Genomic DNA, 14,033 nt, shown 5'->3' with positions numbered 1-14,033 from the left:
CTTATCTTGGAAACAATTAATATCCATCTCAGTGCCAGGTCCTAGTTCCGAACTTGTTACAGATTCCTGGGTCTTTAGGTCAAGGGTCCGAAGTGTAAATGACTGTGTGACTAGACAAACAAATGCAGGTGAAGGTGCCAGGGCACAGACACGGTGGTGGTGCACCTTGGCGTCCGGTCTTGCATTGAGCCTGGGCCGGTCACCTGGGGAAAGCCGCCTCAGAGTCAGGCTGGAAAATGGACTGTAAGAAAGGCCAGGAGTCAGTGTAATTGTCAACTAACTCGGCGGCTGTTTAAACACAGGCAGGCTGATAGGTGCCTTCCTGTGGTGGCGTGGAGGAGGAGGAGGGTTTCCTGGAGCAGGACTGGGGGGTTGGTGTGACTGGCTTCCGTTTACTGCATTCTGGTAATGTGAGGGGCGCGCTCAACATGGCATGGACTTGCGGAACCGTGTTAGTGTGGAAGGCAAAGAAACCATCACCCGGTGCCTCTGGCTCTCACAGGTTTCCAGCTGCTGTATTGGGCAGAAGCCAGGCCTGACCCTCATAACCTCACTCATTCATGGGTTCTGGAAGAGAACTGCTACTCAGGGTGAAAGTGTGAGAAGCCCAACTCCAGTCGCGGCCTCCTTTCATCCCATTGGGAAGAGATGGCGCCCCCTAGAGGCACCTGTAAGTTATTTACCAAACAGATTAAACACAACTGCATCGTTTTTTTTCACAATTTTTGTTTTTTAGGGTTTTTTTTTTGTTTTTGTTTTTGTTTTTTGCTTGTTTGTTTTTGTTTTTTTTTTTTTTACAAGTCATGGGATATAGTCTAAAGGCCATATAGTATATGAGATATGAATCTAATAGACCACTCCCCTATTTAAGGAAGTTATTCTGTAACATGATATGACTTAAGATGCCTCTTAGGAGAGAATGTTTGGAAATCAGTTTTGTATGAGAGATAGGAAGGAAAAGGATTTAAATTTAGCGTTACCTCTTTGATCCATCTGTGTTTCCCAGGGCCTCTGTGTGTGTGTATGTATATGCGTGTGTGTGTGTGTGTGTGTGTGCGTGTGTGTGTGTGTGTGTTGCTTCCTTTGTCTTTTATTCTAGTCGGCGAGAAGCTCACATGCAGGAAGACTGGCTTGTTTTGCTATGAAGAGAATATTAATTTCTTTCAAGTTCAGCTTCCCTCCCCAGGCCTAGGCCCATACTAGTCACTGTGCAGTAGAAACATTGGGATTTTCAGGCAGACAGCTTTGGGTTCAGGTCTCACCTCTCCCCCAGCAGTGGCTCCAGGATGCACTATTCTCTTAAAGAAAACAGTATGGCTGATGGCGGCAGGAAGGGGTTTCTGGGAGGAGCCTGGATTGTGCCCAGTCTCAGAAGAGCAGCCTGAGGGACCTGACTGGGTACTTGGGAGAAAAAAAAAATAAGAGGCTTAGTCAGGACCAGGGCTGAAGTCATACCTGGAGCTGTCTCTCCCGAGGATGCTGCTGTCAATCTGCCACGGCTCACCCTGCATCTGGCAGGATGCTGATGCTTAGACTGTCTGGTCACTTGTTCCAGACTGAGTCTTTACCTAGGGTTTCTCTGACCAACTAAAGTAGAATGTCTCCTCACTACCCGGGAGCTGAGCTTCTAAGACATCAGTTTTGAAGTAGAAAAATAATAACTCATGTTGGCTGGACTTCTGATTAACTGTGATTTTTCATGGACGTAACATCTGCCTCCCCTAATGAGCACTTGGGGAAACTGAGGCCCTGAGAGTGAAGTACATTGCCTGGAATCACACTAGTAAGAGGAGGCTGGGCTGTTCTTCTCACTCAGGCAGGCTGACTCTAGAGCTAGAGTCATTGCTTCATAGGAACTCTCTCCCATAGACAGCTCAGTTGGAAGTGAGCACAGACGCTAGGTGGCCTAAAGAAGACCAAGCTGGGTGTGGCCTCAGGCAGGTTTCCAAGCTTCCTGCATCTCAGTGGCCTCCCGGGTGAAGGATGGGTGGTGACAGTGGCTCATGTGAGAACACAGAACCTTGAATGTCCTCCCTGCTGAACACCCATGGGATTTCTGCCTTTTGCTGTCCCCAAAGCTCTCGGTCCCAGGCCTTAAACTCAGTTCTCCATCTACAAATGCCAGAAGTGTCAGACAAGGGAGAAAGGGAAGAAAAGAAGAACCACTGATGGTATGATTACACACGCAGTTTAGTTCTTTAGGATAGTAACTGCTACATCTGAAAATAGTGTGATATGCTTATTGTGAGGACCTAGAAAAAGAGCAAAGTATTAAAAAAGAAATGCCACTTAAAAGTCTATTAGTAAGGATTTAATTTATGTTACATCATACACACACACAAGAAAGAAGGAGGAGAGGAGGGGGAAGTGGGAGGTGGGAAGGGCAGGGATTCCTGGAATTTAAGTGCTTAAGCCCTGTAGAGCAGTCACACATTTATCTTATAAAGAGAAATAAGAACCATATTATTCAGGTTACCACCAAATCCCCAACCTGTGTGCTTACTTGAATATAGCAAGACAGGCCCTGGTCTGCATAGAGTCTATATAGGGTCAGTTGAAGGGTGCCCCATGGACTCCCTGGAGTCTTGGTGGGTATTCGTGAGAGTCTTTGATGTGGGGCTGTGTTATCTTTGGAGAGCTTTGCCACTTTATTAGGCCCTGAGCAGCAACAGCTTAGCCTTTCCAGATGTCAAGGCTAGACAATACAGGTGCATGGTCCTCCTTTAAAAAACATAGCATCTTTAAATTAGTTTATAAGGTAGTGGGAACAAGTTGTATGAATTCTAGGGCACCAGCCAGGGGTCCTGTTCCCACTGTCCTCACTGGACCCTAGAGATCTTTCCCCCAGGTAAGGTGTCTGAGGACTGCAGGTGGAGGGCAATGTAGACCTGTGTCCTATTACTCTGCCATTCACATGTGGTGTCTACACATTCGAGCTGTGTAGCACATGACAAGGCTTGGCAAGGGAAGCAATGACAACAGGGCTGTGGGGGAGGATGGGATACATACGGAAGGGCTCCTAACCTCAGAAGCCATGAGCTGAAGGTCCCCACTGAGTACCAGAAACACACAGATGTTCAGTAACCCCAGACTACACACTGAATTTGGAAGACCACACAGAGGCAGGCTACGGGCCACCATTGTCATCCTGGAATATTCACAAGAGGACTGTGGATATAGAAAGTCAGATACATTAAACAGAGGGACTCTGATGGGAGGTTCATTAGGGAGATTTTTACTCTAGCATAGGCTTGTTCAGGTATTTCATGCATTTTGACCTAGTAATGCTGTCCACTAAGGGTGAACTTACAGATAACGGCTGTCCCGAGTTAAAGAGGGGCTGTGACACTGGAAAGTGCTACAAGCACTAAGCACGTCTTTCTTTTGCTTTCTGAAAAGGTGACTACTAGAAAAAGCAAACTGTCACGTGTGCCTTACTTTACATCCGTGGTTCAATTCCCTCTCCTGACAGAATTGCTCTTGGAGACAGTATGGGGACAGGAGACAGGCAGCTAGGAGGTGTGAGTAGAAGCGAGATGGACTTCAGTCTCCCCAGAATAACCACTATGGGGGGATGCCTTTGAGATGGCTGAGCTCCCACTTTTTGGAGAGAGACTTTTTGGAGTAGTGGGGACCAGCAGATGAACCCTGGAGGATGTCTGAGCTCAGCAACCCCTCCCCCTGGGGGCTGCCTGGGGTCTTAGGATCTCGTGCTGGAGCCCCAGTAGTGGCCCAGAGAGCCTGCCACCACAGCTCTGGCCGTGGGGATCCTCAGAGTCTTTAGACTCTGCCTTACCCCCTCAGGGCCTGCTGGAGTATCTCCTTGGCTCTGGTAAGGGCCAATTCTGAAGAGACAACTACATTAGGTGTCACGCCCACCCCTTCCCAGGAACTTCCGTCTTCAGCGCCCACAGAGCGAGCTGTAGGGATGGTGATGTAGAGATGGGTGTCATCCACGTGGTAGGTCTGCGGTGGTTGGCAACCTCCACTTGTCACTTCACCGATGACCAGGGCCCGGCCCAGCCTCTTCATGATGTAAGTAAATTCCTCGGCGGCACCGGCTGTCACACCACTGGTCAGGATGGCTACGCTCTTCTTGGAGCCATATCGTTCACCTGGAGGACAGAGGCCATTCAGCACGGGGTCAAATCAGCCCCCGCCACCTACAGTGATGGATGCCACGAGGAGGGCCCCAGGTTTAGTCTTCCGCATCTGTGTCAATACGTGGGGCACCAGCTTCGGTCTGCCTCCGTGAAACAGGGATAGCCGTTCATATGCCCGAACACCGCCATGTGCTGTGTGTGGTCATATGGAGGAAGGCTTGGCTTTTCCTGAGGACAGGGCATGCAACCATGTCCTGAACAAAGGAACCTCCCACTCTGACCTGAGAGTCTTTGCTTTAGGCTCCCAGAAGGACATTTATTACTTTATGACTTCATTGTCATTTTAAATTTTTGAGTAGCTACATTAATAAGTATAAAAGAAAACAGATGAAATTAACTTTAATCATGCTTTGATTAAATAATATGTCAAAGAAACATTTACTACAATGAGATTATTACACTAAAGCAAGAGGCCCATCTCCCTGCTTTCCCCTCCCACCCTCCCCTTCCTGCCTTTCATTTCCACAGTAGGCTTTCTGGATCTGGTGTGGAGTTTACAGTGATAATGTAACTCAGTAAGAACCACTCACATTTAAGGTCTTAGTGTCCAAAGGCACTGGTAGATCCCATATTGGAGGCCAATCAAAGTTATAGAATCTCTAAATCTGAGACTATTGTAACCTGGTTTTAAATAGCTGTTTAAATTTGGAATTCATCTGATTTTTTTTTCCTTTTACAATCTTCCATGCTATTGAATAAATCCTGGAAGCCACGGTAGTGAAATGCTTATATAATGAGTAAATGTATAAATGAAAGTGGCCAGTTGCCTCTCTGGTCAGAGGAACCCTGCTGGCCTCTCCGATGGCCTCCCTTGCGTGGGAACACAAGGTCCACCAGAGTCCTTGGTTCTCTGTGCTGGGCAGAGGGAGGGAGGCGATTCACCAAGAAATAAGGCCCCGAGAGTCAGGAGTCTATGGGGCTGAGGTTGCCTCTGCTGCTTTGGGTGTGCTCCAGCCCAGGCAAGTACAGGAGGGCCTGTTAGCATCTGGACATTTCTTCAGGCAATTGTGATGACCTGGAGCCAAGAGTTCAAACAAGATGAGCTCTAAGAGCACCTATTTGATTAGCAAGGTGAGGGGGGCATCCCAGATCTCTATTTGTTGGGTAGGCTGCTAGCTATACTGTTAAGATGGGAGGGGGCATGCAGCTATTAAGATGGGAGGGGGCATGCAGCTGTTAAGATGGGAGGGGGCATGCAGCTGTTAAGATGGGAGGGGGCATGCAGCTGTTAAGATGGGAGGGGGCATGCAGCTGTTAAGATGGGAGGGGGCATGCAGCTGTTAAGATGGGAGGGGGCATGCAGCTGTTAAGATGGGAGGGGGCAATGCAGCTGTTAAGATGGGAGGGGGCATGCAGCTGTTAAGATGGGAGGGGGCATGCAGCTATTAGGCAAAGCCACCTTTAAACCTTGGATCTTTCCCTTATTGGCCGAGTGACCTCAGACAAGACTGTCAAGCCATCTGACCGCCACTTTTCTTCTCTAGACATGTCCTTTCAGATACTGAAGGTTGTTCCAGGACTGTGTCCAGTGGACCAGAACAGGGACCTTATTCTGTCATTGTTATTTTTATATACACTCAAGCTGTTTTTCTCTGATTTACTCAAAAGGTTTTTTTTTTTTGGAAAGAGAATAGGGAGAAGAAGGCTTCAGGTACCTGTGAGCTGAGTGTGGGTCCAAAGTTCGCTGACCGAGTCATTGGGCCGGTTGTAGATCTTGTCCAGCAGAATGGGAGGTGCCTCGTCAAAGAAGTAAGAGCACAAGGCTGAGATGGAGGAGGTGGGGCCGCCAAGGTTGAACCTAAGGGAAGCAGAGCCAATGACTCGGAGGGCGTCTGAGCTCACAGGGAGGCACTCAGTGAGCCCCCTTCCCTGAACTTGGCTCTTTGTCCTGTGAAGAAGGGTTCTAATTTCAGGGTACCTCAGTGCTGCGCACCCCTCGACACTCCACAGGAGACATGATCCAGAGGATCCCGTAGAGTCCTAGTCTCCTGAGACTAAATGTGTCAGTGGTCTAATGCTTCCAGAAAATACTGGCTGGGTATGGTGGCTCCTTTAATCTCAGCACTCGAGAGGCAGAGGATGATGGGTTTCTGAGAGTTCAAGGCCAGCATGGTCTACATAGTGTGCTCCAAATCATCTGCGGACTACATAGTGAGACTCTGTCTCAAAACAGCAACAACCACAGCATCAAAAGAAAGAATTAAAAAATGAAAAGAGGAGAAAATAAAATAACCAAACCTGGGTCCTGATCTTATATACTAATGTATTAAAGGCTCCAATGAATCCTGTAACTGGGAATTTATTGGTATTGCTTTCCCACGTAGCAACCATGGACTGCTTCTCTGTGCTCATTCTACCTATGCATAGAATACAGACCCCCATCAAGTGCAGTAACACAAGTTACCAGTGATGCTTGGTGTGATAGCAAACTCAAGATGGTAGAGGTACACGGGGAGGGAGAAGCCTACACGCAAGTTTGTATTGCCCTTGCCTCTCCATCTAGTGCTGGCAAGTATCAAGAGATTCTTACAGCCCATTGATGTCCATGACCTCAGCATCTGACCCCCAACCCCAGGGACAGAGGAATCTAAGCCAAATGTGCCTCTAGTTGGAGCTTCCCTTTAAAAAATGTGAATGATACATTCAGTCAAAAGGATGTGTGGGTCGGTGGTGTCTCTGGTGTTTGTTAAGGTGTCTAAGGAACAAAATGATCACCTAAGGTTTTGGGCAACTATAAAACCTGGCCATGGGAAATAATCTCCCAGAGAGGGATACCCGCCTCACCATGATTTGGCGCCACCTAGTGACTGTTAAGAGTCGTGCAAGAGCTGCAATTACAGCCGGCCTGGGTGCTTAAATGCTGCGAGAGCCTTTCTCTTGCAGCAGAGATGTGGAAAAGGTTCCCAATGGAGAGATACACCCTGACCTTTCTCATACTCGTGGATGTGTTTGGGACACACCCATCGATAGACCTGGGATCGGAGGGAGGCCTGAGTCTGACCACTGCCTGAGGACTGTTCTGCGTGGGGGAGCAGAGGTGGTGAAGGGGGTCTATGATGGAGACTCACCACAAATACAGTGTTTATTTGTTTGTTTTAAGCAGAGGGAGGTAAATGGGCAGAGATATCCAATAACCATTTTGTTATGCAAAGCTTTCTCATTTTGATAGCATCTCTTCATTTCTAGATTATCCCTGGGGCCCTGGCTTTGTGATGCCCAGAGAATGGCTGTCCTGGGAGGGTGATTTTGCAGAAGTACGACCACACTGGAGGGCTGACCACCAGGATTATAGCCTGTCCAATCTCTCTTGGAGCTACTGACATAGGGCTGGCCTGGGGCCAAGGATCAGCGGGCTTATCTTTTCTGTCCCTGCCCCCCACCCCCATTTGATTTGTTTTGTCAGGCAACTGATGTGGGATAACTCTTCACCTCAAACACACATTGGGATCACCAGGGGAGCTTAAAAAGCTATCAGTGCTGAGGTCCCACTGGCCGATAAGATTTGAACCTCTGGGCTAGCTGGCCAGATCCCTGGCAGGTAGGTCGTCTGGTTCCTTTCAGTTCCTTGGTTGTTCCCTGGGAATCTTTCCTTCTGTTTTGGTCTCTAGCTCTGACTGTCCTCAGCCAGTGCCGTGCCTCAACCTGGGATCACTGTCCAGCCCACTGACCTCATGTCGATGATCAGGGCATCAGTGTGTACAATCTTCTTCCAGATGTGTTCTACCAGCAGCTCGGAGACCTGGGTAAGCAGCTCGCAGTCCCCGAACATGTCGAATCTCAAGTAGCCAATGTTGTCCTCAAGGACATTTGTGTGGAAGGAAAACTTGATCAGGTCTTCAAAGACTTCTGGGGAGGGAATCTGCAAGAGTGGGAAGCCTGGCTCAATATCAGGACAGCAGCAGATGGCCGTGCCCAGGAGCGGGCGGTACCATAGGCTACTAAGGAAATGGGAAGGAGTGAGTGGTGTCTGGGAGGGTAGCATGTGGGTGATAGGGCTGGGGTGGGAACCATGTGTTGTGTCTAAGTCAGCTGATTAGAGACATCCTTGCAGCAAATGCTCAGGTCTGCCAACCCCTCATTTGGTGTCTGGAGATGAAAAGCCCAGGTAAGGTGCCTTTCTGATGCTTCCAACACCTCCAGACACTGCTCAGTGTCCCTGGACCCATCTTCTCTTCTGCTGGGATAGGGAGGGGACTGGCCCTGGGATAAGCACTTTGGAGCCCATCACATGGACAGCTACCCTGTATAGAAGACACTGTTATTCTCCTCTTTCCAGAACAATCTGGAAGCACAGACAAAGAGGCTAACTTTTCTGAGGCCCTCACAGACAGGAACAGACAAAAGCCAGACCAGGAATCCATTCCAAACTCAGTCCCACTCTTTCACTCCATGGCCCTGGCTATTCTGGAAAAAATAGACACGACAAAGTTGCAAATTGGGGTCCTGGAAGCCCAGTACAACTCCCCTAATAGGACTCTACTTCTTCTCTCCCTAGTGCAGCTAAGGTAGACTGGGCCTCCATGAATCCTGTCCACTTTGCCCTGGCCAGATCCGTTTCCTCCCCACAACTCCTCAGCAGCCGCACAGCTTAATGTACCTGTCTGTGCTCCCTGGTACGCTGGTGCTGGCTTTCAAGTATTCTGACTGCAGCCACCTTGCTCCAAATGTCCTATCAAGCTGAGCCTTGGATCAGATACTCACGACCTCAGCTCAACCAGAATCATGCTGTGCATTGTTCGAAATGGCTTCAAACAGAGGTCTTTGGGCTGGGCCTTAGCACTCAGCCACCCCAGGACCTGTGTCCTGTCTCTGGTCTTTGCTTCTAAGGACACAGTAGATCCAAGTCATGTAAGCTTCATATTTTCAGGGAAGGAAAATCTCATTTTAGAGCCTCAGATAACTTGATGACTCCCTTCCCCAGTTTTGACAGTGGGAACTCATGGAAACTCTTGCCTTCTATCTGGCTGAGATGTAAGACCTTCCACTCCAATTTTCACATTAGATTTATTGAGTCGTCTATAGAGCTGCCCAGAGACAGTGGAGACAGAGAGTTGAGAGACAGTGAGGCGAAAGTGAAGAAAGGACAGGATAAGTGAAAACATAAACCCAGAACTAAGCCTTGCATGGTACACATATCCACACCTGCCAACATCTGGATGAGTCACTCGAAGGATTGAACCAGGTTAAGTCTCTGTTGTACCTTACCTGCATAGGCACGATTCCAGGAATTCGGTCTTTGGCATCCTCTGGAATGTGTGCTGTCTTCAGGTGTGGGTCCCCAGAGAGTATTTGCAGATCTGCCCCCAGCATCTCAGCCAAGGCCCCTTCTGAAGTCACCCTTGCATAGCGGCTCTGCAGACCGCTTAGCTTGGCAGCCATCTTGGCCCCCAATTCAGGGGATGCATAGTTATCAGCCACTAGTTTCCCAGCTGTCTGCAGAACAGTGGGCACCTTAGCACGCAGGACCACTATGTCCTGGGCTGTGGAAAGGGCCTCACTCATGGGCACAGTGATGTCAGGTTCCACACCAGCCAAGTCCCAGGCCTCACCGGTGCTGGCACTCAGGGCCATCTGAGTAGGCATGGAGGCATATAAGGGGCTGTTGCCCACCTGGTAGATGCCCACGGAGAGTGCCCCTCCAGCTGTGGGCTCTCCTATAACGGTGGCCCGCTGTAGGTCCTGCATAGTGTGAGCAAAGGCCTCGGCTGCAGAGCCACTAGTGTGGCTCATGAGGATGTATAGGTCCTTATGGGATCCATAGCGTTGCCCAGCAACCAGCGGCAGGGTCCATATTTCTGTGACCCTAGATGTCGCCCTGTCAAAAACAGAGTAGAGGTGCTGGCGGGGCTCCGCCTCAAAAAAATAGGAGCAGAGTAGAGGAACGGCAGAAGAGTAGCTGCCAGGGTTGTAGCGCAGGTCAACAATCAGCGCAGCTGTGTCCACCAGCCTCTGCCACACCAGCTGTACTAGCTGAGGCCCAATGGCCTTTACTGTCTCTAGCTCAGCCATGGCGTCAAAACGCAAGTAGCCGAGCTGGCCGGGTAGCACATCCGTTTTGAACAGAGCCTCTATGAGATAGGAGAGTTCCTCTGGGGAGGGAACGGCAGGGGGCGGTAGAGGGACCTCCTCTGCCACAAGCTCCCCAGGGCTATGGAATACCAGCAGGCGGTGGTCCTCAGATACCTCCTGAAGGTCAGCAGTGAGCTGTGAGGCCAGTGACTCCAAGTCCACAGCTGTGCGGTAGGCTCCTTGGGCCAACTTAGATTGCAGGAGAGCTCTGGCCCGCTGTGCGATCTCTGGCCGGGCATAGTGAGCCTCCAGCAGGCGACCCGTGCCCTCTACCAAGGCGCCCAGACTGCGATGGAAGTCCAGCACCTCCTGAGCTCTCTCTAAGGCCTCCTCAGCCAGCACGATGGCATCAGGTACCACCCCACCCCCCAGCCAGGCCTCACCGTGGTTGTCAATAAAAGTAAGTACCGGTACTGTGAGCGCCAGGCCACCCTGGGGCGAGTCCAGCAGTGGCACCGTGCAGGTGTGGAGCAGGCTACCCGCGGTGATTTCGCCGACCAGTGTGGCCCAGCCCAGGGACTGCATGAGGAAGGCAAACTCTTCGGCAGCTGTGGCAGTCCTGTGGCTAGTAAGCAGGTACACTCCACGCTGGTTACCATAGCGTTGGCCTAGCAACTCCCGATGGCTGAAGTGCTCCTGGGTGATGTTGGTGCGGCGATCATAGGTGGTAAAGAGCCGTACAGGTCCGGCCTCAGGTCCCTGGAAGTAGGACAGCACCAGAGGCATCGCCGAGGACGGACCCCCAGGGTTATGACGCAGGTCCATGATGAGGTGTTCCGTGTCCTGCAAAGGCTCCCATACCTGCTTCAGCACGTAAGGGCCCAGCGTCTCCAGCACAGCGGCGTCTGCAAATCTATCAAAGCGCAGGTAGCCCACATTGCCCGGCAGCACGGACACCTGAAACACAGAGTCCACCAGGGCCCTCCGGGCATCTTCTTCCGTGGGCACCTCGGGGGTGGCTGCTGGGGACTCATTAGGCCCAGTCTCAGGTCTTGAGGAGGAGTCTCTGGGTCCGGTGGCCCTCACCAGGAGCCTGGGATCCTCCGACACAGCCTGCAAGCCAGCATTGAGCTTTGTCACCAGGTCCTCTTCAGAGACCACAGCTGAGTAGTCCATGCTGGCCAGGTGGTGCAGCAGGCCCGGCACTCGGTCCACTAATGTGTAATAGTCCTGGAGGGCTTCCTGAAGTCGGAGGACAACCCCTGGCAGGGCACGACGCAGGGTGAGGATGGCCAGGGCCTTTTCTAGGGCTTGCTCTGCAGGGGTCCCCACACAAGGCAGCACGCCACTGCCTTCCCATGTCTGGCCACCTCCACCTAGAGGTCCCAGGGACCTGGACACAGGCACTGTGAGGAAGAAGTTGGACTGGCCTATTCTCAGCTTCTGGAGGTCCAGGGCCCCACCCTCCGTCCGCTCGCCCACCACGATGGCGCGCCGCATCTGCTTCAGGATGTAGGCAATGTCCTCTGCGACTCCCCCAGTGTGTCCGCTGGTGAGGACCACCACATCCTTGTCAGCACTGTATCTCTCCCCGAGGACCTCGGGCAAGGTCCAGATCTCTGTGGTGGTGTTGGAGGGCCGATCGTAGACGGTGTCCACGTGCATGACCGTGTTCCCAGGGTGCAAGTAAGAGATGACATAAGGGATCCCAGAGAAGTGGCCGCCAGAGCAGTGCCGGAGATCTAGCACCAAGGAGGAGGTGCTCATGAGCTGCCTCCACACATGGCTCACTAAGAACTCCCCCAGCTCGCTCAGTACCTCTTGGCCAGGGAGGTCGTCCACTCGTAGGTAGCCCACGTTGCCCTCAAGAACCTCATGGCGGATGTTCCTCTGTATCTGGGCCAGCAGTTCTTCTCGGGTGAGGTTGGTGAGCACTGGTGCTTGCTGGGGAGCCTCGAGGGTACTGGGCTCGTAAGAGATGAAGAGTCGTGGGTCACTCAAGGAACTCTGGACTCCAGCTGTCAGCACTTGGGCCAGCGTCTGAGGGTCTGAGATGCCCAGAATCTCGTGACTCTTCATCGCCTGCTCAATGGCTGCTTGCATTCCCATCAGGTTCTCAGGGAAGCAGTAGTTATCCAGGAGGATCTTGGCCATATCCAGTACCAGGCTTGGCTGGAAGAGGTGCGTGGGACCAGCCGGAACCCAGAGCAGTGTGGACAAAACCAGGACCCATTCTCTCATCATTGGGATCCCAGAGCCTTGGCTCCTGGATAAGAGCTCCGTGTGTACAAGGCTGTGGTCCTGCAGCTGCCTCTCTCCCTTGCCCTTCTTAGCAGGCAGACAGAAGGTCTGGGGCTCAATGTGGGAGTTAGATGTGAGGCTTCCAGCTCTGCTAAGCCTTTAATCCTGTCTAATTCAAGCACATGAGCTGGACTCTGAAGAAGAGGCCAGGGTGGTTTGACCCGGAAGGAACATTGCATCTCATCTTGCTGAGCCATGTCTGTGTAGAATAACACAAACAATTGCATTTAGTTTGAGTTCCTGACACATGCGAGGCCCTGTGATATGCTTTCTACACCCACAGTTTTTACTAAAGTCTTGCAAATGAGAATCGTTAATCTACAAATAAATATCGTTTTCCCACTGTGGCTCACCCATGACTCTGGAATTAGGCAGACGCAGTTGGAGGTCTGGTTCTGCTACTGTTTATTCATAGGTTGGGGAAGGTATCTGACTTGTTCTGTAGACTAAGTTATTGGGTAGATTAAACATGAATGCTTTCACAAAGCATTGCGGTGTCTGGAAGTTACTGATGAAGGCTCTATAATGAGTATCATATCTATTTTATCACCAGGGAGTTTAGTAGATAGTTCAACCCACCGTTTCAGATGGGGACAGGTGACGGATAGCGAGAAAAGGCTGCATAGGCCACCACCATCTCAGATACTGGGAAGGCTTAGTCTAGGGCCATTGTCAGCCTCAGGAATTGAAACTTGTTCCTATACCCTTATTATGCTTCTAGGTATAATATAGATGTCAGTACCTCACAACTTTCAAGATGAATGAAAGGTCCGGACACTAGTACAGAGTGTGACAGCGAGAGGGACATGAGATCAATAATTTCAGACCAGATAAGGTTAAGTGATCTAGTGAGCCTCATTCTCTTTGTGAATGGAGACACCCCCCCCAATAGTTAGGGGCTCAGCTTCAGTCCAGTGCTCACCGTGAGAAGTGAGTGGCTCTCTGTGGTCCTAAGTCACACAAAGAATACCTGTCATTCTCATACCCGCAGGGTCACACCTGGGAGCCAGTCCCAGGGAGCATTTTCTGTATGCTACCCTTTTCTCGTGATGTGGACTTCTGCTCATGTCTGACTGGCTCTGGGTATCAAAGAACACTCACCATGGAGCCTGCACTTAGAACTCCTGCTTTGTCCAGGGAGCCTCTTAGTGGACACCTCTCTCTTATTTAGCAGGTATTCTTTAGTTAGCCTGTAGGGGGCGTTGTATAGACGTGGAATAGCAGCTGGTGTGGCCACTTCCTGTTTCCTGGCTTCTTGGGTTCTATCCAGAACAGATGGCTGGGCTTGGTGGACTGCAGGTAGAGTCCCACAGTGACGCAGCAGGCAGCCAGAGAAGGTGGTCTTCGGGTGGGGATGAGAGAGCTTACTCTGTGAGCTGGAAACCTACAAGTCAGTTTCTGGAAGCCATTATCTGACGATGTTTACCAAGTGGTTTAGGAAGGCCAAGGAGGTCAATTAGCTAAAACAAACATATTTTTAGCTCATTAGGATTTGTTTAATACCCAAGTGACATATGGTCTCATCACCCCACTGTTTGCAGCCAATGGAAATGAGGCAGA

At 50.8% G+C, this 14,033-nt stretch overlaps 1 protein-coding gene across 1 annotated transcript; it reads right to left on the bottom strand.

The window, feature by feature from the left end:
- Window positions 1–2,293: 2,293 nt before the first annotated feature.
- Window positions 2,294–12,510, bottom strand: Rbp3 (retinol binding protein 3, interstitial). Its single transcript, NM_015745.3, has 4 exons — window positions 9,369–12,510; window positions 7,832–8,022; window positions 5,819–5,961; window positions 2,294–4,115 (listed from the first exon to the last, which is right to left on the bottom strand). Exons 1-4 carry the CDS (start codon window positions 12,414–12,416, stop codon window positions 3,793–3,795), a joined length of 3,705 nt encoding a protein of 1,234 aa, NP_056560.1. The 5' UTR covers window positions 12,417–12,510; the 3' UTR covers window positions 2,294–3,792.
- Between the last annotated feature and the right edge of the window lie 1,523 nt (window positions 12,511–14,033).

This window comes from Mus musculus, chromosome 14, assembly GCF_000001635.26.
Source record: "Mus musculus strain C57BL/6J chromosome 14, GRCm38.p6 C57BL/6J".
Lineage (NCBI taxonomy): Eukaryota > Metazoa > Chordata > Mammalia > Rodentia > Muridae > Mus > Mus musculus.
Note: the sequence above shows the minus strand (reverse complement) of the source record. Positions and strands in the feature narration are given on the sequence as shown.

Bases quoted from the DNA above. Each gene is read 5' to 3' on its own strand.
- Rbp3 (NM_015745.3), bottom strand. From the start codon at position 12,416: ATGATGAGAGAATGGGTCCTGGTTTTGTCCACACTGCTCTGGGTTCCG. The intron at 8,023-9,368 runs GTAAGGTACAAC...CCACTCTTGCAG, and splicing joins CTGGAATCGTGCCTATGCAG to ATTCCCTCCCCAGAAGTCTT. The intron at 5,962-7,831 runs GTCAGTGGGCTG...TGCTTCCCTTAG, and splicing joins GCCCTGATCATCGACATGAG to GTTCAACCTTGGCGGCCCCA.